The 26,120-nt window shown below is 37.5% G+C and overlaps 2 protein-coding genes across 3 annotated transcripts; one reads left to right on the forward strand and one right to left on the reverse strand.

The window, feature by feature from the left end:
• Positions 1-1,189: 1,189 nt before the first annotated feature.
• LOC139971144 (acidic fibroblast growth factor intracellular-binding protein-like) lies at positions 1,190-10,664 on the forward strand. The gene is made up of 10 exons (XM_071977364.1): positions 1,190-1,601; positions 2,272-2,470; positions 3,650-3,776; positions 4,547-4,647; positions 4,956-5,089; positions 5,572-5,680; positions 6,417-6,486; positions 6,961-7,047; positions 7,729-7,829; positions 8,435-10,664. Exons 1-10 carry the CDS (start codon positions 1,517-1,519, stop codon positions 8,511-8,513), a joined length of 1,092 nt encoding a protein of 363 aa, XP_071833465.1. The 5' UTR covers positions 1,190-1,516; the 3' UTR covers positions 8,514-10,664.
• Positions 10,665-11,294: 630 nt separating this feature from the next.
• On the reverse strand, positions 11,295-21,891 carry LOC139971146 (UBX domain-containing protein 1-like). Of its 2 annotated transcripts, none has more exons than XM_071977366.1 (11): positions 21,689-21,891; positions 19,944-19,997; positions 19,155-19,240; positions 18,112-18,196; positions 17,547-17,583; positions 16,739-16,833; positions 15,774-15,893; positions 14,344-14,415; positions 13,788-13,959; positions 12,619-12,799; positions 11,295-12,242 (listed from the first exon to the last, which is right to left on the reverse strand). In XM_071977366.1, the coding sequence occupies exons 1-11, from the start codon at positions 21,739-21,741 to the stop codon at positions 12,202-12,204; spliced, it is 996 nt and encodes a 331-aa protein (XP_071833467.1). In that variant the 5' UTR covers positions 21,742-21,891; the 3' UTR covers positions 11,295-12,201. The 2 variants fall into 2 exon arrangements, with proteins under 2 accessions (XP_071833467.1, XP_071833466.1); XM_071977365.1 differs by having other exon boundaries at positions 18,112-18,199.
• Between the last annotated feature and the right edge of the window lie 4,229 nt (positions 21,892-26,120).

Consider the following 26,120-nt stretch of genomic DNA (forward strand, 5'->3'; position numbering starts at 1 on the left):
CTTTTTTTTGCAAACAAATCTAAACAGTAAAGGTACGTATAACATGGGAAGTGACGTATAACATGCGAAGTAGAAGCTGGGTCCTCTAATACACTTCTTCCGCTAACCCGAGAGCAAATTGTCGCAGCGGGCGTACGTCAGAGGGCCCAGGATGTAGGCCCAGCGGGGAAACTAAATGGGAATTTGACAGGCCTTTTTGGCAAACAAATCGTCGGTGTATCCCCATGGGGGTTTTCGAGTAGAGGGGGGACACCCCGGTCTACCACCCCTCTTCCGCGACCCCAGGGGCACTTTTTTGTAACGGGCGTCAGAGGGCCCAGGATGTAGGCCCAGCGGGAGAACTAAATGCAAATTTGACAGGCTTTTTGGCAAACAAATACTACTCCATAGATGAGAGTTTCTTGTGTTGTCGATGGCTCATCAGTACTATAGGGTTCTCAAAGAAATGCATGTAGGCCTATATAATTAATTTTAAAAAGTCACTTTCTCGCAATCTCATTTGGAGGATATTTCGCATGTTAATCCATAACGCTCTTGATCGGAAAACCTATCATATGTGAAAAAAGTGATATATGTGCAGCAGATCGAGGCAGGGACACTCAGTTAGATAGCCAATTTGCCCGCCAGTATTTTCCATTCCGTATAGGTTAATTATTTGCCCACCCAACAAGTACTGTTGGCGTTGTTTATATGGCATATTATAAGTAATTATACATGTTATGTACGTTTGTTTGTGATAAGTGAATTTGACTAACTAACACGGTGGCAATGTTATTATGTAAGTTTAGTCCATTAAAGACCTATTATGTATTCAGTCTCAACGGTATATTTCTTTTTTATACTATTGTGTAATCATGATGATGGACTTTAGCCAGAATTTAGGCACATTCGCAGGGTTCACGGGCATTATTTTGAATAAACACGACCTACCTTTTTTGGTTTTCGATAAAAATTACAATGGCAGTGCATGATGAGGGATCTGTTCTGTGGTGGGACGCTGTTGAACTGAGTGTTAAAAATATTCTGGGCAACCAGAGTATACGTTGTGCCCACCCAGGCGTGGGCCAAAAAGTTAAGTTGTCTCCTCAGTAAATTATTCTGATTTACTTCTCAGGGAAAAATAATGGTCTATATAGTCCACACTCTACACATGTACCTTTCAAGTATTGTCAGGGTTGAACTGCCGTTTCTAATTTTTCGTTCATGTAAGGCCTCAGCTTGTTATTTTGGATAAAACTAAACTTGGGTGGTGGGCGGCGCGGTGACTGTCTCAGTTTCTAATATTGAAAGGGTCATCGATGTAATCGGTGTTGGCAGATGTAAAACGGCGGTGGATGACATGCTGTCTGTCTTGGTTCCCGTTTTGCTTGAAACGGAAAGTGATTACAAAACTTAGGTGTACATGAATGTTATAACAGGGAAGAGCAGTGTTAACCCTGAACAATCTCCCTGATGGTCAGTCAGCAAAGTAAAGACAAACATTTTGAAGATTGCCAGTTGTAACTAAGTCGAGAAGATGGATGGTGGATTGAGTGTCTTCGTCGGAAACACAATAATTATGGACCCAGAATGTTACAAATTATGGTTAGATGGTTTTACATGTAAGTTTGCTCAACAACACTTAACGCTGTATTACCCTACACTGCTACGGTAGGGATAGCATATAGACTAACGTTACTCGTTCGGACCTACATCATACATGTTCTGTGAGTTCTATACATCATGTTTTAACTAATCGGCCACAGAATGTTGCAGAGGCCTAGCCTAAGTTACAGAATCAGGACTGGTCAAGTCAACTGCTAAATAAGTTAAGCCAAACGTCCAATTCTTTAAAGAAAATTGAGGGAAGGGAGGGTAGAGTTTGAAGGGGCTGAAATTATGACTATGAAATGGAAAGATCACAATTACAAGTTCCATCTTTACTCAAGTTTAGGAACCTTCCATTTACTTAAATTTCCTTTAATTTACATGAAATATTCAACAACAAATTTATTGCCACTACTTTGTGTGAAGTTTCTTGCTTAATGACTCCAAAAGATTCATGTTTCCAAGAGTGCCTTTCACAATGGTTATGCCTTATGTTATGGTTTGTCTGTAGCTACACAATACCTAACTCACTACTTCCAAGAGATTGTAAATTCCCCCTATTAAAAGACAAGCTCTTGCAACTCAGTATAGACCTAGGCCTTAAATTAAAGCTTTCAATAAAACCATCAAGTGCACCATACCTAGAGGGATATTTAATTGAGCTTTCAATTGTCTGACATACAGATTGGGAAGCAGCAAATAAAAGATTCCAGAGGTTCACGGAAGCCAAGGGAACCATCAAGATTGAGGTGATCAAAAGTGACACAGTTGACAACTACAGAATGTTTATGGCTATGGAAAAACACCTTCGGAACCCAACACTTTTGGAACACCAAGCTCAACTCCAGATTCCTACAAATCTACGGAGGATTTACATTGAACAGTAAGAAAAAAGTTCATTCATATTAATGCTTCTCGTAGTCGAATATTGCCCTTGACATAGAATCATTCATAGTATATACGGTGTACAATAGTGTCAGAATCTTTGTCAAAGTACAATTTGGAGTAATTTTAACCAGTATTTTACAAGTGCAAGGAAGAATACTTGAAGCAAGATCAAATATACAGAGGATACTATCTTTTGTGGGACGGTCAAAGGCACTGTACTTACTAGTAGGATAAGCCTGCCGGTGACAAATACAATATTACCTAATGAAAAAAAAAAAAGAAGAACATTTTTAATTCTTTGGGTTCAGATTATACTGACAGTTAAAGATCTGCTTTATTGGCTCCAATTATAGCAAGCTATAGCTAGGAAAGTTTTGTGATAACGTAATCGACCTGCCACATTCGTAAATCAACCTCAGGCTCTACAATTAGCCTGCATAGATTCTTAAACCCATTAAGCTCTTTGTGTAAACACTTTGGAAATATGTTAATGTCTACAGTGTAGTTAACCATACAGCCTTCACACAAAGACCCTCACACAAAAAAAAAAACGTGGTAGGCGTTTGCAGACTAATTGGTAAAAAGAGGTCATTTCCCGACCAAGGCAGGTCGATTACGTATTCACAATAAACTTTTCCATGATATAGTGCTATAGTTGGGGTCTATACAGCAGACCTTTAAGTCAGATTTTCCTGTTTCAAAACAAACAATGAGTTAGGCACTCACTTTCTTTATAGTGATTGATTCAGTTTACATGTTCGTATTTAGTCTTAAGTAAAACCGACTGTATATATGTTAGTACATTCTTTTTGAAATCAAGATGAAAACAATGTAAACAAACGGATGGATGAAAAAAAAATGTATATGTTTCAAGAATAAATCACATACTTCTAAACATAGAGGCAAAACAACCTGATGAGATCACAAACTCCACTGAAGATGCTCCTGGAATGAAAGAGGCTTTACTTTGGCACAGCCAGCTAACAACAATATATATTACAGTAGGATCCATGGGGAGTGTATGTTATGAATTTCTAATAAATAAATACTGTAGTACACCTAAAAGTGTAAATTTTTGCATTAGATTTTTATTCTGACAGTTGTATTCTATTCGTATTCTTAGTTCACATGGTTATTTGCATACCCTCCATGTTACCACTTTAATCATTTGCAGGTACTATGAACTTGACCCAGTGTTTGCTAGACAAATATTGGGCAAAAAATTGTCCAGTAGAAATAGAAAAGACCTTGATGATATAAGCGAGAGCACCAATATCAAACTACGAAGCTGTCGGAGACAGGTAAAGATTCATCAGAAGGAGTATCTTTACTCCCTACTTAAATTATCTTGAAGTGTTAGTTATAGATCCAGGCGCGTAGCCAGAAATTTGCCAAGAGAGGGGCGAAAATGTAGGCAAACTATCAGAGCCGTAGATACGTCATTGCAAACTAACTAAGCGTAGCGCCACCATGGTTGGCGCGAAGCGTACCAGAAAATTTTGGCTGAAAATGCCTCCCAGATCGCTAGAAATGGCACTTCCCAGGCCTTGTAAATTGCATCTTAGCATTTTCTCCTTTTAAATTACTAGCGAAATCATAAAAACCTTTAAAAATAAATTTAAAAAATATGCTCAAGAGGGGCTGCCCCCTTTGCCCCCCCCCCCCCTTGGCTACGCGCCTGTTTAGATCATTACCTGGATTGATGCTGAAATGTTGTTGTCTTTATGTATAAATCAGAGTTTAGGTGCTGCATAGAAATTTAATATACATGTACAATAACTATAGAGTGATAAATGAAGAAATATGCCTAGAGAACATTAGATTTCACTGTTCTGTAACATATCTTTGTTTCTTTTTTTAAATTTTTTAAGTACATTAAGTATTGCCAAAACTAAAGCAAATATTACTACCCAGAGAGCATTTCTAAATTTAAAACTTTTATGCAGCATTGGTACTGGGTGGTTTAATATGTATCCTGATACTTAAATTTGGATTTACCTCTCACAATTTAGCATTTGATTCGCTACACGGCTGCCTCTACCCATATTATCCTTGTCTTCTTTTGTACCAGTATGATAACTTCAAGAGAGTTTTCAAGACTGTGGAGGACATGCAGGGACCCATCGTCAAAAACATTCAGAAGAACTTTTTGATCTCTGAGCCTTTAGCCCGGTAAGTATCTCCGAGCCTTTAGCCCGGTAAGTAGTTAATACTCCTTGTTGCACCCAGCGTCCTGCACTAACCAAACCCCCTCCCAACCCACTTCCCTCCACCCGTTCCCTCAATCCATTCACCTCCTTGCCCATGCATGTGTGCTTGAACAACTACGATATGACATTTTCATTGCGTTAAAAGAGTCGCAAGAAAATGTTTGAAACCAAACATTTGACAAACATTTTCATATCCGTTAGCTGTGTGTAACAATTTTATTTCTGACATGAGGGTCACATGATCAACCCATTCTCTTGACACTCCCCCAGAAAGTATGCTGCCATCGTCTTCTTTGCCAACAATCGATTCGAGACCAGCAAGAAAAAATTACAATATCTGACCTTTGATGATTTTTGTTATTGTGCGGACAGAATGATTGACAACTGGACAATAGGATCCAATGGTACGAGTATTTCTCTCTTTTTTTTTTTCTTCCATTTTTCAAGTCAACAGAAACAAGCTGTTGAATCAAAATACAAAACCCTGCTGATCAAGTTGTAATTCTCAAATCTACTAGTTAGTATCCTCATTATGTCAAACTCAAAGAGTGACATCTTTGTCTGCATCGATACAGAATCACCCACTACTATTTGCTTCATATTTGCCTGATCAATTTCAAATTCATATTATGGTAAGCTTTGTCCAAGGAATACTAACTAATTGTACAAAGTGGGGGGTCAGTTGAGGTACAAAGGTCCCGTTTCTATGATTTCAGTTCCATGTTGCTCCCAGAGATATCCATAACTATGAAATATTTGATGATCAGTATCTGTTTTTGCCTAAAAAATATATGGATGTTGATACAATATTTTATGTATAAATATAAATATGATGTGTTTATGATATAGAGATTAAATTTATGATATCATCTTCTTTTGTGTTTAGATCCAAGAACGGAGGATCTGGATGCTGATTTTGACCGCCAATTTCTCCAAGAATTGAGAGAATTGAAGTTTCTTGCTAACGATAAAGATGCCAGTGACCAGCATAAAAGGTTCCAATGAATTTTCAAAATCTGTTCTACCGTAAAATTAAAGTGAACAATACGAGAAAGAAAAAGCAAAGACACGTGTAGAGTAGAAAGCTTGCAGTGTCATTTATTTGTGAACGATTTTAAAGTGTTTTGATTCCTTGCCCAATGCAAAAGGAATCTAAATGCAATGCTGATGGCTTGTGTGTGTGTATATGTATGTGACACTTGCTTGTAAAAAGTTAATGGTGGATTAACTTCATACTTGGTATATGCATCCGTCTTATTGAGTACAAGAAACCTATTGTTTCTGTGAAGTTCAATGGTCATTTAGGGTCAACAGAGGTCAATGTCTGACAACTTTGTAAACACTATAACTCCAACAGTACATCTTTGTTGAACTTCATACGTGGTATGCAGATTGAGCTCGTTAAGTACAAGAATCCTATTGGAATTGGTGGAGGTCAAAGGTCATTTACTGTCAACATTTAAGTGAAAGTTTGAAAATCTTGTGAACATGATAACACAAGAAGTACATCTTTCTTGAATTTCATACTTTGTATCTAGATCCAGCTGTGTGAGTGCTAGAATCCTTTTAAAATTGATTTTTTTTTTTTTAAATGATTATTCAGTAAATTTAAGTGTCTGGTTTGTTGTTGAGTATATATGAATTGAGTATTCCAGTCATTTTGCATGGAATACCCATCCATTGATTTGTCATTTTATGTCATCACAACATCATTTCTCTCTCACCCTGCAGCCTCATGTTCAACTCATTGAAGGGACAGCAATCACCCGGTATCACAATTAACGTGGAAAATAATTTCAAGGTAACCGTTTTTTCTTTCTCTATCCGTAATTTTATTATTATCTACATAGAATATTTGCAGGTACTCTGTGTCTGAATTTTTAATTTTCTGTCCTAATCTGTGGACCATAAGATATGACGATTACATTTATGTTCATTATTGAAGTTTGAGGGAGGGTACCAAAAAGTCTCTCAGATCAAACCTACATTATGCTGTTCATGGTTAATGTTATAACCATGTAGCAAAGAAAACAGCAGAAAATCTTGATTTTAAGCCACCATTCTTACTGCAGATAAATTTTGAGGTTCCTATTATACAGTTACAGTCGTGGAACAGTGGTAGCCACAGATGTCATTTAGAGATGATGGCCTTTCTTACTCGGCCTAATCATGAACAAACTGCAATAGGTTGGAAGTATTGGTGTCAGAATTGTTAGCAAACTGCTCCTCTTTTCAAAGAGTGTTTACAATAAGCCATTAATTTGTCGATTTTCAGAATCTGTCACGAGCCATCATCAGTATCGCTGTTGATATGATACATTCCAAAGACCTTAAGGACTTCTTCATAGATGTTGTCGAAAAAGTGAGTTTTATCGCCTTAATTTCCCATGCATATGAAAATGTTTCTGGATACTTTGTGACCCTGCAGAGACTTTTGCTTACATCTCACATTTTGTGATGAATACTAACAACTTTCAAGTGTTCTTGTTTTGTTGATAAACGTTCTGTAGAATGCTGTTTCGAGTGCCGGCATTTTCATATCCACTATCACATGAGGCCTGTTTAGTATTAGTTAAGAAAATACCCATTGGATTAATTAATTTAATAGAACCAGCCAATAGGAGAAGTGGGGCTTTTGAGGGTTCTCTGCTTGCAGACGATGACAGACAAGATTATTGTGCATGTATTCAGTAAGAATTGGAATATGTCAGGACTGCATCTATCGTCTATACTCTAGTGTAGTTTGATATGGTAATGGCTCATACGTAGTACGATGCATTTCATAATTGTGAAAATTAGAATACTGTAAATTGTTGTGTTGTCACATTATGTACTGTACCTGTGCATGAATTTAAATTTCAAACTGATAGAACTAAAAATTTGATTAGTGATTGGTGTCTGATATTATACCAATAATTCAATTACCCTTTGTGGGGCTGAATAAAGTTGATCTTGATCTTATCTTATCGAATGGTTTGATATAAGATTCAGGTTATCCAGGATCTGTATTTGGTTAATCCACATGTAACATTTCTATCTTCAGATTACTGAACCTTGCAAACAAGCCCACTGGTCGTCAGAACAAATGTCCCAATTCTTGAAGTTGTATACATCCTGTAGTGCGAGAGTTGAAGGATTTCAAAGGTAAGTTGAGCAGAACAATTATGTGAATGATACATTAAACCCCTACCCACATACGATGAGCCCAGTATTAAACGGAGAGTCAGTTCATCCAGTTGTAGGTCCTTATGTTCACATACAAGATTTAGTCCATGAGCTTTTCATTTACAAAATCTGCTGTATTGTATAGTGTGATCGTTTCCGTTTCGTTAGCTATCATACATAGGTATCCTTATACCATATGTAAAATATACTCAAAAACACACTATTCCATTATTCCTTTGTACTTTACTTTAACTCGGTGGCTTCGATGCTGTTGAAATGTCACTTGAGGTCAACAGTTCTCTATAAAATAAAACACAAAAATTGGTAAGAAATAGGTCAGCTTGTAGCTGGTTTGTACTTTCATGTTTACTTAAGAAAGTGTGAACTTGCTTTGAAGAGATGTTAAAGAAATGTCATTTCTTTGTGCTTTCAATTCTTAAGGTATGCAATCTGTACTTCTTCCAGAAGGAACATTTATCTCACAATGTCATATCTGCTCTGTGTGCCAAAGTTTTTCTCACACCTATTTGCAATTGTATTATGATGTTCCCACGAAAAAGTCTTGATTCGTTTTTGTTTTACAGAAATCCCAAGTACCACAGTATACTAGCAAGGTTCATGTCAACATTGATTGAATGTGTGCAGCGGATGTACCATACATGAAAACAGCTATTCGCGAAGAGGTACGCTTGCTGGAGGCTGAAAGTGGTGAAGAGTGTCAATGCTATCTGCAGGATACATATTCCGTTACGCTTCTGTCATTTAACATCACAGAAAGGTGTGCTTATGCAAGTGTATCATCCCTATGTTGCTTTGATGTTGCATGGCAGGTTATGTCAAACCCTTGCAGGTGCCAAGTCGCTGCTGACCAGTCACAGAACTTATCTCAAGGCTGCAAAGCTGAACACAGTTCTGGCTCTTTTTGATCTACCATTGGACATCACAGTGACAAGAATCTCAAGAGAGTTCCGCAAACAATTATGAGTTTAACTTCAAGGAAGAGCCAAATACCATATGATCTGGCATGTTCATGACTGTTATTAATGTTACCTATTCTGATATGAACAACAACTGCACTGACAGAAAACAAACACACTGCCCCGTTTTTTTTTTATTACACAGAGTCAACTCTGGAGGGGATGAAAAGGCCATTTATTGATCTAACATTTGTGTTAAGAAAATTTTTACTTTACTCAAAACTTGTAAATTCACTATTTGCAGCTAAGGTGAGGCCAGTATGAGCAGTATTGGTAGTATACATAAACAGGTTCCTATCTGTGCCAGTTTGTTTCTTGGATATAATGTAATATTGTGTCGAGCCCGGCTCCTCCGATAGTAAAACTATATCGGGACTCGCGATAGAAAGGTACTGGGATATCTTGATGCCGTATTTATGCTTCTTCAGGAGATGTCTCGAACGGAAGAAAACAATGACTTCACACAAAAAACAATTTGACGAGATAGGATTTGATTATTGATTCGGTATAATTTCTTCTCTGTCGATTCTCTTTACAAATAAAACTAAATTACAATGACTTGACTTGACTTGACTCCGTCAATTAAATAATTAGGAGTGATGAACTTTCGGCGGAGTGATAAATTTGCTGACCAAGTGATAAACTTTGCTGACGGAGTGATAAATTTGCTGACGGAGTGCTCAAACTTTCGGCCTCCTTTTACTTTTATACCTTACTTCTACAAAATCCCTCTGCGCATAATCAGTAGGCAGCCAATGACCTGACCATCCTGTATAAGCTTAATGATATAAAAATAAGTGCGCTGGCACTGATCTGCCCTGATTGGTTGGGAGTTTGGAAGTCCATCCCCTTTCTATGGAAACTTCCATACCACGTGAGAGAACCTTCTCGAATGTTCCACAGACATAATGGAATCTATTTTGGGAAAAGGCCCTGTACCAAGATTCAATAAGACAGTTAAAAACTTCTCGTGGGAAAACTGAATCCATGACCTAGATAAATACATAAGAGGCCCGTAAGGTGTCTCGATGGAGTGTTTCGGTAACATCAAAGAGATGGTATCACTATTTCATAACAATAACTGCTCCTTCCTTCATCTTTGGAAGGTGATGCAAGTCCCATCAAGTTTGTGAGGCATTCCTAGTATTATAAAGTGACGAAAAGAATGAACGAATGCTATAGACTTGGACATTTGAGTGCACAAAGGTTGTGATAAACTTGCTCGTTTGCATGTGAAGACAACGATGCAAACATTAGTGAAGACTATTTAGATTAGTGGAAAGAGTTGTTGTTTCATCATCAACAACTAGTTAGTTAATCACTCTCCATAAAGATGCTGCTAGAATTACTGTGGGTTCATTGATATGCAAGTTACTGCAATGTCTAACATTGTAAGGTGTTCTTTGGTATCCAAGAAGAAAATCAAAGGTGCTAGTGTGTTTTGAGTGCTGCATTCTCCATATGTTTGTACCCTTAGAAGTACAAGCTCCATAATGTTTGTACCCTTAGAAGTACAAGCCTAGATATTATTTATTTATGACAGTCTACTTTGATAGTTAAATATTATCGGGAATTAATTTAATTGTCGGGAAAAATCTAATAGGAGGATGGCTTCATTGGTTGGAATCTTATTCGTAATAATACTCAGTCATTGTATGAAAGTTAAATATTGCCAAAACGTTAGTAACGAAACTCAAAAGCTGCTTGGAAGTGACCATGTGTTCAGACACTACCGTTCCATATTATATACATGACTTTACTATGTAGCAGGGTATTAGCATAAGAGACAATGTAACAAGTTGAGAGCAGAAACTAAAATATACATGTGCAATCATTATGCAGGTTTGTTTCATAATTTACTTCTGTTTCTCTACGCTTCTTTTAGGCATTTATAAAAATTGCTTTTATAATAGTGAATACAAAACAAAACAAAAATGAAAGTAGTAGCAGTTTCTGTTGGGATGTATCTACTGTAAATGTTACTATAACACCAAACTGTCTTATGATGTTATTCTAAATTTACCAAAATCTTAAATCACATTACCTGCAATACTGTATCTTTTTAAATGTACTAAAAATTTATTAAAACTGAGACAATTCTTTAAATTTTATTTTAAGACCAGTTACTTTCCCACTTTTTTTTTCTCCAGAATTCCCACACACATATATTGGTAGTGATTAATCGTTTAGGTCAAACTTGTTCACAAAATAAGTTAACACAAATCATGAGGCCGTGGTCCCTCAAATTATTTGTCTGGCCTACCACAAAATATGGTCAGAAATTATAGGTTCTCACTAGAAAAAGTACTGGGCTCACCCAAATCATGAAGAACAGTTACACTCATAGGTTTCCCACCAGTATTTAAACATGGTTCATGATTAGCAGCCCATATCATCATGTATCTGCTCTAGTCGTGGACATATCATCCATTTTGATGTCAGGCCAGTGGCCACCCCATTAACATGTGTGGAAATTTTACATAAACAAAGTGAGAAGAATTGCCGAGGTTCATGCAATCAACTTCTTCAGGTTTAGCACACTTTTGGTGAATCCTACTTTACCCACAAGATAACAGAATTCCAGATATTTAGCAAATTGTAATGATGAGAACTGCAATAGAGAGAGAAGCATTACTTACACTCACATTTTCATTTTGTATGAGACTACAATTTATATCTAGACTAAAATTCTGCTTGAAGTCATCCTTATCATGTTTTTCTCTTTCATCTCGATTCTTGTTTGTTCTTGGTAGTGCTGATAGTCGTAATCGATTAATCGCCAGTAGTCGCGATTACACATTGGAAGTTTGATTAATCGCGCTCAAAACCTAAGTTGCGATTACTCGACTACGATACTCGTCTATGATTTAGACACCACACGTTAAGACACGAAAGAATAAATAAATAAAGACAGTGCACCATGGGGAAAGATTGGTTTGGATGTATTTCTGCACTGTAGAAATCACAGTGATGACGTCATAACTGTAACCGAGTAATCGCGAGAAGAGCTATGCGATTAATCAACTACAAAAGAATGAGTCGACTATCAGCACTAGTTCCCGGTATGGTCGCTTCATTCCAGTCAAAATACTTTGCGAATTCACCGTAATACTTGGTTATCAGGTTATGCAGTCATGTCCTCAAAATTTCTTCGTTTTTGTCCTCTACTGTCCTTAAAGTGTCTTCATTTTATCCTCTGATATAAGCATTTGGTAACGAGGACAGCAGAGGGAAAGCTTATGTCCTCACCTTGTCCTATATTTCCATTTATTGTCCTCAGTGTCTTTATTTTACCCTCTTCTAAAATGGTTTGGCAACAAGGACAGCCAGAAGGAATCTTATATCCTGAAAGCATCTTTATTTTCAACCCTCTATTATAATGGTTTGGTAACAAGGACAGCAGAAGGAATGAGTCCTGAAATAAAAGGCAGAAAGACAAAAATTCAACACAGTGAGTGACACAGACTTAAACAATAAACTTGAACAAAAAGACTAGGTAACAACTGATCTGATAGCCATCAAATTGTGAGCATAATGTACAAACAATATTTAAAACCCATACCAAAATAAACATATATATTTATATATATACAGATATATATATATATATATCCATCAATGATCTATATTTGCCTTGGCAATGATCAGCTTCTTTTTTGCCGTGTTAACAGAAGAATCTGTGTTAACTGTCATCTGTGTTAACAGAAGAAAAAATTACTACTTTAATCTAAATCCAAATCCAATCCAAATCTAAATCCAAAAAGACAACAATAACAAAACTTCAGCTTTACCAAGTTCCTTCAGTGGAGTTTCCATGTCTTCTGAAGTAAACACTTTCCTTGGAAATGTTGTCATAAAAGTAAACGGACCCATGCCGTCGCTTCGATTCATCTCAACGTATAGCCTGATTGCAGATAACTGTTCGTCAGCTGAGAATGTCTGTTTTAGCGTTGTTCCGTCAGTTAGTCTTATCTGCCACAAGAATATGAGACGTGTAAATACTCAAGGTGATAGATCATAAACATTAAAATGAATGTCTACACATTTTTCAAACAGTATCAAGAACTTCTTGCAGGTGTACTATAACCAGATCTCTTTAATACATCTGCTTGGTAGAATAGCATATCATGCACAACTTCTTGTTATATGCAGCACAATGGCTCTCATCCACTTTTAAAGGACTTTAAAGAACAAATAAATTCAGAAGAATATGTGTTTCAATATGGCTCCACGGGAAGAGAAGCCAGTGAGACAGCCTCCCCACTACCTCTCTTCCACTTCCCCTACCCCATACTCCTCTCCCATTTTGTGAAAAACCTTAAAAGTGCCCATTTTGTTCAAACAAGTACAGTTTTTCAACTATGTATGAATGTTTTAAGAATCCATTTGTTGGAGAGTTTTATTGTTTGTCTCCTCCAATCAAAATCACAATGTTTGACTGGCTGGTGTTGTAGATTTTGAGTGGGGAATCCTTGAAAACAAATACCTCAGGAAGTTAGTTTGCCTATTGAATATACTATAACAACCCCCTAATCATGTCTACTTGCAAAGACCAACCAATCATATGTCAATTGTTTCAATGAATATCCACATAACCTATTAGGCATTTATTAAACTTACATTTGTCAATGGCTCTAAACAATTGGAACAACCTTAGCTGTTCCAGCATTACGTATTACCACAATGGTAACCAGTTTCATGAAATAAATTACAAAATAAGACACATAAAAGTTTTCTTCGGAAAGTGAAAGCTCATTTCTGCTACTATAGATTATGTTATGCCATTGCCATGGTATTCAGTGTTAAAGCAGAACAAATTAGGAATATTAAGAAGAGCTTCCAGAGTTTAAGCGACAAGGAATGGCTCGCAAACATTTGCTCTTCTATCAAGGGGTGCAGTGGAGGGTAAGTGGATTTCTATAGATAGCACCCTCCAGCTATGACTTTGCCTTTTCTATACCTGTATTCTTGCTTCATTGTATTCCTTCTTTGCAGCAGGGGGTGCTGGTTCCTTTCGCTGTTGAGACACTGCGGCATCTGTTGCTACAGAAGAATCACCAGTTCCGGCAGTCTTTCCAAATCTAGCGGCCCTGTCTGCTTTGTCTTGAGCGATTTGATCTTTGACCTTTTTCCTGGAATCATAACCAAGTTAATTTGCACCTGTGTCATACGTACCACCTTGGTGAATCAATGTAATTGTATAAATTGACCAATAACAGTTTGTTTCCTGTGACCCTTAGGAACAGCAGCAAGGTCTGATCACAGAAGTGGAATCCAGAAAACTTCACTTTCATCATTTTAACATTCAAAACATGGGATATTATATTGCACAATGAACTTTGCTAACATTAATCACACAAAAAAGAAGACTATTTTTGCATGTTAAGTGTTACACTCTGAGTCCTATGCAAGCACCATAGTCACCTAAATAGTCTAGACATCCATTCTCTCTCCTTCTTAAAAATGTTTTACATTTTTTCGTAGAGAAATCTTTAACAGCAAAATGCAACCTTTACCTTGCTAATTTATCCTCCAACTTCTCTCGCCTCTTTTGCTCTGCTATCTTCATCAGTTCGTCCGTCTCCATCCTAAACAAAGTTCAGAGAAGATTGAGGTTGATACAAGTTGGTGACACAATTACAAAAGAACACCTGGCAAGAATTTGCAGCATTCCATTCCATTTTCTTCAATGTATTGTAAAGACTCAAACAATACACAAAATTGTCAGTTTGTAACATTAGTGTCATTATAGGTGCTTCACCTCTCGAGATGTTCCATATATCTTTACATGTTAATAATATGAAGGCATGCAGCAGATGTCTGTGAGCCAAGCCTAGTTGGAATAAATATATCAAAGATGCCGACTAACAATGTAGTTCCAGATGTTTGTTATCATCACAAATGCAAAGTGAATTAACAGCTGATTTGCACCAATGTGGACGAAATGGAATTCAAAGCGTCTATACCAGAGACTGTGCGGTTGACTCGGGGATGAATGAGCGTAGCAACTTGTGTGACATTACTCTTACATTGAATGAAGTTATTCATGCATCTGTCTGGCAATATTATGTATTATTATGTATTTATTATGTATGTATGTATGTATTAAGACATGGGGAACAACTTTCTAAATATGAAATAAGTATTTGCCAAAATAGACCGTTTGGGTTGAAATGTGACGCAGTGCACATTTGGTATTAGACATTATCCATGTATTGTTATATATATGTAGATAAAATGTCTGGTAAGATCAACCATGTACTATCACATACTTAGTACTATGGTGTGTCAGGAGAGGAAGGGGAGGGAATTGTGATTGTGGACAAGGGGCTGGAGGAAACTGACTTGAGCCTCAAAGACTATACTACTGTGAAAATACCTAAAAGCTTACATGCTCCCAGTGAATTCAAAACCAGTGTTATAGTACCAATCATATTTTAATAACTTAACTCAAGCACATGGCAATTGAGTATCTATCTTAAGACACATATACCCATACCAATGCATATTAAACATTAAGGAGGTGCCTAACAGTCTACAGAATTGTATGTATTTTTTCTTTTAAGATCCTCCTGCAAGCAGGAACTCGCGAAGAAGCCTCATTTGCTTATCAAAGCCGCAAGCTGACCGAAGTCAGTCTCTTAGATTCATATTTAACATCCATGATTATGAATTGTCAACAACTCTGTTACTGGACAACATACATTAATCTTGGAGTGACTTGAACTCGGGACCTTATGATTGAAAGGCACCGGAGTTAACCACTGAGCTAACACTCCTGAGTTAACTCTCCTGAATTAAAGAGGCAATTAAACCCCTCAAATGTATTAGATAAACCTCAGAGTGATATACCCTATATACATTGTGCATCACAAACACACAACATTCCTCTGATATGTCTGTAGTGAGAGTACACCATTAAGATGAACACAAACCAATCACTCACTGCTGCTTCATATTTGTCAATTGTTTTCCCTGTTTTCGCCGTAGTTTCTCTTTCTCTATAGCTTCTTTCTTTTCCAGCGCTTTCTTCTCCTGTTGCCGCAGCTTGATCTTCTCTTGTAATCTACGGTCAAAATGGTCAATGATAGGTGGACTGATGGGCATATCAAAGAGGTACTTTCATTCAGCTTTCAAAAGGTCAAAAGAATTACGACTAAAATTTAGTATGCTAAAAAATTGCTAAAATTTTCCAATAGTACGTTGCCAGTTGGTTTTCGACTCTCCAAATGAATTTTGATACACGATGACTTGTTTGTCTGAGACACACTCGTCTCACTGAGAGGGAAATGATCAGAGTCGTAGCTGTGAAATGTGAGTTTGAACAAGTGCGGCCATAACTTGACTTTCTAGCATATTTGGAAACTGTAACGATGATGTTGAAATGCTCTTTTTTTGGAGGAAAATAAATCATGTAACAGAATTCTTTCCATTTTGAAAAAGAATTCATCAGGAAATCTGGGTAAAATAATCTTTCTCGATATCTACCCTGGTGTTATAAGAGCTTAATATCCTTTTAAAATCACACTCACTCTCATCATGCGCTACCGTTACCATAAGTAACAGTTAAATGGCAGGTTTATACAATTTACACGTATTGTGAATTAAAGAATGACTGAGAACTCGACAGTGGGGTATTGGTCAGATTTGGAATACAGAAAATAAAGATAATACTTCTCGGATTGCTGATGACTCGGATTGCTGAACACAGAATGAAAGAACTTCGTGAGAAAAGTATAGTTGAAATATATTTGATTGCAAAGCTTACCATCTCAAAGGATATATTAGCTTTAGATGTTTTCATGAAGCAAACAATCTATAGATGTAATCTATTGCAATATTATGAAACAATTATGGCACAAATGAGTCAATATAACAGTTGAGCTCATTCATTCATAAATAAAATGATACCTATCCATTTGTTGCTTCCTCTCATCTTCAGTGAGTGGTTTGACCTCCTCTGTCGACTCTGAAAAATTTTGATGGCTCGTCCTTGCGGCATGCATCTACATTGAATGAAAAAACTTGAATAATTTGGTGCTTTTCAACTTTCAGATCTACCAGCAGAAAAAAAAATATCGGTACCAATTTCTATTGATATTCAATTAAGTTGTTTTCCTATGTCATTTTCTTAACACACACTAAATTAGTGAAGTTGTGCAAAAACCAAGTAGATCACCAAGTGGGGAAAAGGTAGGAATACTTCATACCGCTCGCACAGAAGTTGACAGAACACAGGACTTACCCCTCACCAACCCACCCAACACCCTTTCCCATTCCATCTACTACTGGCAAGTATTAAATTCAAACTTTGAGAGGAGAAATGTAGTCAGGTTTTGATAGGGAGGAGCTGAGTTTTAAGGATATGAAGAAGCTATTATAAATATGACATCTGAAGATTCGTTTCTTGAGAAACCATTTTGACATCTGCTGACTCAAAATGAGCATTTGACCTTGCATCCTTGAATGTTTTGCTTATGCTTTGGTTCTTTAAATGATTGTTTATGGGTCCATGCGATACATGACCAAGGGGCCAAAGTCAGTTTCCATGGCAAAAGCCACACCTTTCAGTCACAAAATCAAAGTTCTCAAAATTTCACCCACCGCATCCATTTTCAATCAACTTTTGCCCGACTTCTCACCCCATTGTCATCCAACTTTCTCAGTCACACACTAAAATTTCACCAATTTTTAAAACATTACCCATACAATTGCTTACCTCAGCTTCTTCAGTGGACTTTATCAGTTTACCACAGCTGTAAATGTGAGCACAGACAAGGTTATCAGCCATAGATGATCATAATATTTATGAAAATAACAAGTTTATCATGGTAAATAGGCTTTGTTGGTTTTGTTACAGAAATACCATTATTTAGGTCTCGGTCGCACAAGTAGCTCCTAATCTGCAACTGTTTTCTTTTACTCTTTATGAATGTTAAAAATAGCATATAATTATATTATTTTTATTCTTCCTACCAACAAGTGGATGAAATTTCACAAATTCTCCCTAATATGCAACTAGGTATGACTATGACATTGCAAAACTACTGGCAATGAACTAAATCCCAGCAATAATCGGATACAAAGAGGTATCATACATTAAGTAGAAAATCATTTCAAGCAAGCTACCTAAGGGTGGGGAAGGGGGGGTGGGGTGGTTGGATGGGGGTGAAGGACAGTCAAGATGTCAAAGCCAGTATGTAAGACAATTTGTCTTCACTTAATATTAAAGTGGTTTACAGACTTAAAACCGAACCTGATTATAGGAATATTCGATAACTTACTCATCACATTTCAGTGACTTGGCTTCACTCTGAGAAGGATCATTTGTACTCTGTTGTCCTTCTGAGTTGCTGCTACCACCACCATCTACTGTATGCAACAAAATCAAACAAAAGAATTGCTGAATTAATCCTTTATTCGATTTGCCTCAGAAGTTTCTTCGATAGATAATAGACGACAACTTTTAGCCTTTCGATGCAATTGAGGCAATATCAATGTGCTTGAAACTTGAGAGTACTAAGAACTAATATCAAGGCTCTGCCAGACTTATTGCAAGCTGGAAGCAGAGCTATCACCCTTAAAGTAGCATTTTGCGTTTGATCGCCGTTCCCACTTTTGACAAGTCCATTGAGTTTTTTATATCAATCACAAGACAGCAAACTAAGATAAATTTTTTGCCCTGCCAAAAGCGTTAATTGGCGAGTAATTAAGGATATTTGCAGATGATGAGAAAAGTGTCCACTCACAAATTACACATTTCATATTAATCGCATACAGTTCCCCCAACCCACTAGTTAACCAATCAGAGATGCAGGTTTGGTTATGAGCCGTTGATAAAATAGATTCAAAACGTTGAGTTGGTAACTTGGTACAACCAGCGAGCTGGTACTCTAACAGCTCCCTGGTACAACTGCCATAGACAATCTACACAAATCAAGCATGACCAGTGTTGTTTTACGTATTGGCCAATGATGTTCGTAGATTTTAATATTCATATTATGGGCGAGGTTTATTTGGATCCCAACAGAAAATATCTTTGACTTTCATGCCACCATTTGAAGTAAGATTTGAATAGATAAGCTAGTTATGTATGTCGTTATGGCATCGAGGAATCAGTGAGGTTGAGTAAAACCATAGAAAAGGACGCAAAATGCTGCTTTAAGTAGAGAATTAAAAAAAATTCATTCATAAATACAGAGCAGCTCTTTTTATTCAAATTGAAGTCTTTCTCCCTTTCTTATGAAATTGATAAATTGTTCATTTTGTGGTCTCTCAAGTTTACATAAACTGAAATTTAAACTTGACTGAACAAATTGGCCATTACCAGCAGAACTATCTTCACATAGTTTGTGCCCTTGAGGCTCTACAAACGGATCATCAATACTTGGATCATTTTCATGTGCACCGATCCTGCGAGAGAAGAAAGTTGAACATTTAAAATCTAATTGAAATATAATTCTCTATAATTATGGATATTAATATATATGTAAAACTGTAAAAGTTAATGTTGGAATGAGCATTCCTTGAATAATTCCCACATGGGCAACTACAAAACAGTTCTTTACATGAGATTTCCAAGAGGCTTGCAAGTTTTATCAAACATGATCAACCCAGCGAGCTAACAACTGAAACCAATACAAAACTTTCACTCTTTTTACAAACACCTCATGACAAAAGCAGATAAATATTGTTTTGTATCCAACACAGGTTACATATCTCCTATAATGTGCACAGTATCTTGTCACTGAATATGACAACACTTAGAGAATTAAAACTGTCAGAAGAAAGGAATTTTGATTCATCAGAACAAATTCATGTGTTTCCATTGGAATTGAAACATCAACTTAGTCGGTTATAATGTAAAGGAACTGTCTTCTTCAATTTGCAGATTGTATGTATACACATGACTTCAACATATATGTTGTTACAGTTAGAAAATTTCTTCCCAGAGTAGTATCAATTGTAACAGAAGTACTTGCTGCAAACTGCTACCATAATGTTCTAACCTCACTCATTGCACCAAGTTATTGTTAACAGTGGAATGTTATGGTAAATTAACCTGATAGACCTAATAGGAATTAATTATATTATTGATGATAGAGCTTTTGCTTACCAGTCGATGGCCTCCTGAATTCCTTTGTATTGTGTGGCTGTCAGTGCTCTTTTCCTACAACAAACAATAGAATAATGAATAACAGCATATTTAAGGAGTCCTCAAGTACGTCAGTGTCAAAAACCATTATAATCACCTATTTCAGAGATAAACTGACCATGAACTTATACACAAATCAATTAAATATATGTCTATTAGTGTCCATGGCCTACTTTGGTTAGGGTGTCGATCCCACGGGAGGCTGGAAGTTTTGACTCTGTTCTGGATTTCCAACTCATTGCTAATTCAAATATAACGAGTATCCATAACACCTTGAATAGCTTAAGGTTTTCAAGAGCTTAAGGTTTTCAAGAGCACCTTCTGGAGCACTTTTCTCTTCTGATTTTAAGAGTTTTCAATAAGACATTTTCGATATCTGGCAGTAAAATGCCAGTTTTCAGCATTCATGACTGACCATTAATGAAAAACAAAATAGCATGTCCTGGAGCAATAATGATAACCTTGAATACATCTTTTTTGCTCTGTTGATGTATTGCAAAAGTCACTTATGCACTGTCTAAACGATGGTCCCCTTTGAAGCCTAATGTAAAGTACCTAGTACTACTACTAGTAATGGCCGTAACTGTATTAATACAGCTGGTTATCCTTCACAATCATGGCCATATTACCTGCAAGATCAATATAGTTCTTAGATTTTTCCAAGCAGGCACAGCTATGGCCAGTATTTAGCCTCAAGAGCCTCAAGACAATGATTTCTCCCCTGACTTTAAATATGGTAATTAGGCCATGCTGGCTATCTGGTAGCGGCTATCTCTACTGAAAAGCATTTAATAATTGGTGGGGCTTATTCGCAGGGCAGCCCTGCGAATAGCCAGACACATACACCTTATTCACAGGGCAGCCCTGCGAATAGCTGGACACAAGTATCTTATTCACAGGGCAGCCCTGCGAATAGCCAGACACATACACCTTATTTGCAGGGCAGCCCTGTGAATAGCCAGACACAAGCATCTTATTTGCAGGGCTGCCCTGCGAATAGCCAGACACATACACCTTATTCACAGGGCAGCCTTAGACTGGGTTAACAGGCTCAGTAACATTTGGGGCTATTCGAGTTTGCTTTTGGGCACCAGCTATCTTTTTGAGAGTCTTAATTGGGAGCCTCTACATTTTAAGGAATTTATTGGCCTTTGGGATTCCTATCTTAATGCTGTTAGGATTGGTTTTGAGAGCCTAGGGCCTTAAGATTGAACCAGTCTAGCATTAGTACCGCCAATATAAAAAATGTCATCCCTCATTTTCACCTTTGTTTTTGCAGAGTGACTGCTCATTTGCATGTAAAGGTGTGGGAGGGGGGTGTCACACCCTTGACCATATTGGCTTTCAGGCAATATCGGCTTTTGGGGAATCCCAAGATAAGCTCCCTTAAAATAAGCTTTTAAAATTGAACTGCTGGGGTTCCAAAAATTAGCTTATGAAGTGGCTAAGACTATTTGGGTCCAAAAGGTTGGCTTTTTCAAGGCCACTAAACGGACTGGTATCAATAGCAAAACCTAATAATAAACCTATTTTCAAAATCGTCACAGCCCTGCGAATGTGTCTGTGTACGTTATTCGCCGGGCTGCCCTGCGAATAATCACTTCGTTAATAATTAGTGTGGAATAAATATTTCGCATAACCGGTACTGTAGTGTAAAGTAGGCTAAGCTTACGTTCACGCTTTCAACATGCTTCCAAGATACTCACGCTCTGTTCTCAGAAAACCCCATCTCAAGAAGAATGTTAAGATTTGAAGACATTTTGGCACATTTCAAGTACAGGCCCTGCCAAAAAGTTACAGAACTGGATAAATTTTGAATGTATAAGACTTCTAGAGCGATTCCTACTCTTTGTCATAACTTCTAACACTACCATACAGATGAATGATGCACACGCATATGTCTTTGCAAAAAGTATAAGACCACGAACCATATCTAACTCTGCCCAAGATTCACTAAAATGAAGAGCCCTGGTAAATAAACTTGGAACTGTGTGTCTGCAGAGGCGTGAAGAGACTAGAGCTAGGTCGGCTACGGGGGATCATTTATCCCACAGTTTCTTATTTTTCCGGGTCCACAATTGACCACGGAGGTCCCGTTTCTGTACTCCGTACCTTCTGTCCCCCTCCCAAACTCGTCAGGCGGTCTCCCTTCCGTGGGTTTATCGGACGATGATTTTGTATGGCAGTGGTAGACTGTTAAGTTTTAAAGGTTCTGAGTGGATCGCCGAAAAATTTCAACCTAGCTCGCGAAAGAAAAATCTGCCCTCAATTTCGAACTTGGTATGAGACCTCAGTTAATTAGGCCTGGCCTTGAACGTTCGGCCAACCGGCAGTACCATCTTCGCGCATTGCTCAATATAGGTATAGTGAGACGTCACGTCTATAATAATAGGACAATTAGAGTTCGCAGTGTAGGAAATGTTTCGATGTTTCTGTTTAGCCACATTTTAAAATGGACAAACATATGTGCAATTTATAGTTTTTCAAATGATTTCTGAAACTTAAACAGAAATAAATACACTTAGATATGATAACTCTGCACCACACAAATATAGCTGTACTAGAAGTCAATTCACCCAGGGTCGTAGCCAGGCCAGGGTACACGAGGCCGCCTCCCGTGCAGTCTTCGCTCGCCCCCCCCCCCCACCCCATTTTTGTTGCCATCACATGCAATTAAAACTTTACCAGTTACAAGACACAAGTATATCGTGCCTCCTTAATTGCTGTTGCTCCTCCAACTCAAAAATATTGGCTACCGGTTTAAAGTCACCTACCGCCAGTGTCATTGGGAAACCAGTGTTCACAAGGAGAAGTGAAACTAGTACTTTAAACTTGACCTAATTAATGTCCGAAACTATATTAAAATACATTGAAACAAAATCTGTAGCAACTGAAATGTCTGTAGGAGAAAACATCAATGCCAGGTCAGTGCCACTTTAAAATTGACGGGAGAATCACCTACGTCACCCTGTGAGCTATATAATATACAAAAGGACTGTATCCGCCGAACGTCCCCCTCCTCCCCGCCCCTCTCTCTCATTAGGGACTGTGGTCAAATTGACCATAAATGTGGTCGTATATATAATGGTTGATTATCCTATATCCAGTGCTGCGACTTGCATGTAATAAAAAAGGGTTTTACGGGATGCGAAAATTCGAATTCTTTGATAGTATCAAATTGAGGTGAAGAGCTGATCATATGCTCAGTTTATGTCACATTAAAAAATAAATATCAAACCGAAGAGACGTAAAAAAAATCAAGAAGAGGAAGAGAAGAGAGCGGTGATGACAGACTACCTTGCGAATGGGTTTGCAATCCTGCTGCAGTGCACCATGTTGACATGTTACCATGCCCACATTGTTCACTACACGTAAGTCAGGATTGAGACTACAACGTCTGTCAACCGCTTCACAAAGAGACTACCAGCACCTGTTGCTACTGCCTAAACATGTGGATCATTTAATGTTATATATACCAGGTTTGAAAATCGTACTTAAAAGTAGTAGCACAACATACCTAATAAAGATTAATACCTAAGCCTTAATATAGCAAACCACGCAAACTATTTCTCATACGTCACATTTCTGTTAATTTTCTGTGTATTAGTTTACAGAATTTCGGATCTAATGGCACAATTTTGATAAAATTTCGGTTTAATGACAATGTTTGCAAGATGATTCGAACTCAGACGATTCGCATATTGAATATTCAGAGAGCGGAAGCATCTATCAGAATATGTTTGCTTACGATATATTATAAATCCTTTATCGAGAATATTTTTGGTTAAAGGTCGGACAAGAATAAAATCTACTTTTCGATGGGCTGTAATATATTAGTGACAAGTTTCCACCAAGAAACCAGAGGTAATTTTAATTTCATGTTTTTCTTGTTATAGAAAATATTTTCTACTATTATTTTACCTACCTTGGAGTGTTGCAACCTGTATAAATACATATTTTAATTAAGTCAGTAGGCCTGACACGTTTAGGTCAGTATATAACCATGCCACTCTCAACATCCTAGACTCAGGCTAAAATTCTCGCCGTTCTCCACTCCATAAAAGTCGGCAAAACATGCAGTTTCAATTTAAGAAATTCAACAACTATTTGCGATTGCAATATTGCAGTAATCCGGTTAACTTTAGAAATTCCTTGCTATAACCTTTGTAAGGATCGTTCCTTTGTAAGGAACCTTTGTAAGGATAAGTACCCTGGTACTGATCGTATATTGGAAAATCCCATAGAGCATAATATCAGTTCTTATATTGAGCTCTATGGAAAATCCCTATTTTCGCAATCTGTAGATTTTGTACAGAAGCGTAGAATGGTCATAACATTGGCGAATTATATCAATTCAAAATCGTTATGACGTACTGTAGTAACCGTTTATAACTGTAAAGATATATATATATATATATATATTGTCGGTTTGATTTTGTATGACAGTAGACTTTTAGGGGTCCTGAGTGGATCGCCGAAAAATTTCAACCTAGCTCGCGAAAGAAAATCTGCCCGCAATCTTGAACTTGGTATGAGACCTCAGATAGGCCTGGCCTTGAATTGAACGCCCAACCAACCAGGTATAGTGAGACTTCTATAGGACAAATAGATTTCGCAGAATACGAAATGTTTCGATGTTTCTGTTAGTTTATATTGTTAGTCACATTAAGAAATGGACAAAATGTGCAATTTATAGGTTTCACATGATTTCTGAAACCAAAGCAGAAATAAACACACTCAGATATGGTAACTCCGTATCACACAAATGGCTGTTGACAGTCAATTCACCCCCCCCCCCCCCCCCACCTTAAAAAAAAAATAAAAACGCACTTTTACTTCTTGACAAAACTTACCGTTTGAAACTCTGAAATTTACTAAATACCGCTCTTATACTTACTACTATTAGGAATTTGATACCATATGGATCAAACGTCATAAATATGGGAGATGATACCTCTCTCACGACATGCAAAACGGTATAAATATGAATTGAAAACATTACGTTTGCACACTTGATACCATATGAATTTATTTATATACACATGGACCGCAGCGAGACTTATCTATTCAACATCCGGGTGTGATTTAGGGTCTTTATCATGTTCAATAAATAAAATTGGAATTAAACCAAAAACGGACTTAGCACACCAGAATACAATCATCTATGTTATACACATGTCTTCAACATGCACACATATCATAAGTACATTTAAAAAGCACTGTTGTGTATACATTCACTGGGCACAATTGTGTACAGCAATGGGCCCATTCACTTTATCGGAAACATAAAAAACTATAAAATAAACACTCTTGGGCCGTAGCCTTGGTAGAATCTCTAGAAGCAGTTGAGGTACATCGAGAAACAGTCTATCGTCCAGATGTTACATAGTGCTAATTTGATATACCAAGGCCTTTTTTTATGCATTTTTAATTGGGTGGGCCATTTCCCAAAAGGGACCATCCTGACACTCTCTAAGCGGAGCGTGATAATGGAACATACTATAAAATACGAAAACTAATATACTGGAAAGGAGATTAGCTCATGCTGGTATTCATTATCTGCTGGCTTAGAATATAGCGTCAGCGGTGTATAGGCGCGGTTCTTCATTTATACCCTACAAATGAATCCGTAATTTTTATTTCAACCCGTTGAAGAGTTATATTTTTCATCCGGGGGGCAGATGAAAATTAATAACTACTAATCTCATAACACAATGTTTGAGCTCCTTTTGTGAGATACACGAGTCATTATAAGCCCGATAGGCCTAGCGCCTACACGATTCAGTCACTATACCTGGAAAAAGGGGGGGGGGGGGGTATTTGATATTGCATCCCACACCCTTCAGAAAGTGGGGAGACGTGTCCCTCTCTGATGCCCTCCTGGCTGTATTGGACTCGGATTCGGCTCGGACTTTGGCTGTAGTGGACTCGGATCCGACTCGGACTGTAGTGGACTTTGTTTCTGCTCGAACTCCGGCTCTAGTGGACTAGGACTGTATAGTGGGCTCGGATTCGGGCTGTAGAGGACTCGGATCGGACTCGGATCGGCCGACTCACGTAATCGTGCTCATACTGCCTTGTACTCACAATCATATCAAAGGGAACTTGTGTACCCGTACTCATACTATTGTACCCGTA

The sequence above is a fragment of the Apostichopus japonicus genome, chromosome 8, assembly GCF_037975245.1.
Source record: "Apostichopus japonicus isolate 1M-3 chromosome 8, ASM3797524v1, whole genome shotgun sequence".
NCBI lineage: Eukaryota > Metazoa > Echinodermata > Holothuroidea > Aspidochirotida > Stichopodidae > Apostichopus > Apostichopus japonicus.

Bases quoted from the DNA above. Each gene is read 5' to 3' on its own strand.
- LOC139971144 (XM_071977364.1), top strand. From the start codon at position 1,517: ATGGATGGTGGATTGAGTGTCTTCGTCGGAAACACAATAATTATGGAC. The intron at 1,602-2,271 runs GTAAGTTTGCTC...TCTGACATACAG, and splicing joins ATGGTTAGATGGTTTTACAT to ATTGGGAAGCAGCAAATAAA. The intron at 3,777-4,546 runs GTAAAGATTCAT...CTTTTGTACCAG, and splicing joins TACGAAGCTGTCGGAGACAG to TATGATAACTTCAAGAGAGT.
- LOC139971146 (XM_071977365.1), bottom strand. From the start codon at position 21,741: ATGTCTTCAAATCTTAACATTCTTCTTGAGATGGGGTTTTCTGAGAAC. The intron at 16,834-17,546 runs GTAAGCAATTGT...CATTCAATGTAG, and splicing joins AGTCCACTGAAGAAGCTGAG to ATGCATGCCGCAAGGACGAG. The intron at 14,416-15,773 runs GTGAGTGATTGG...AACTTTGTTTAG, and splicing joins TTGACAAATATGAAGCAGCA to GATGGAGACGGACGAACTGA.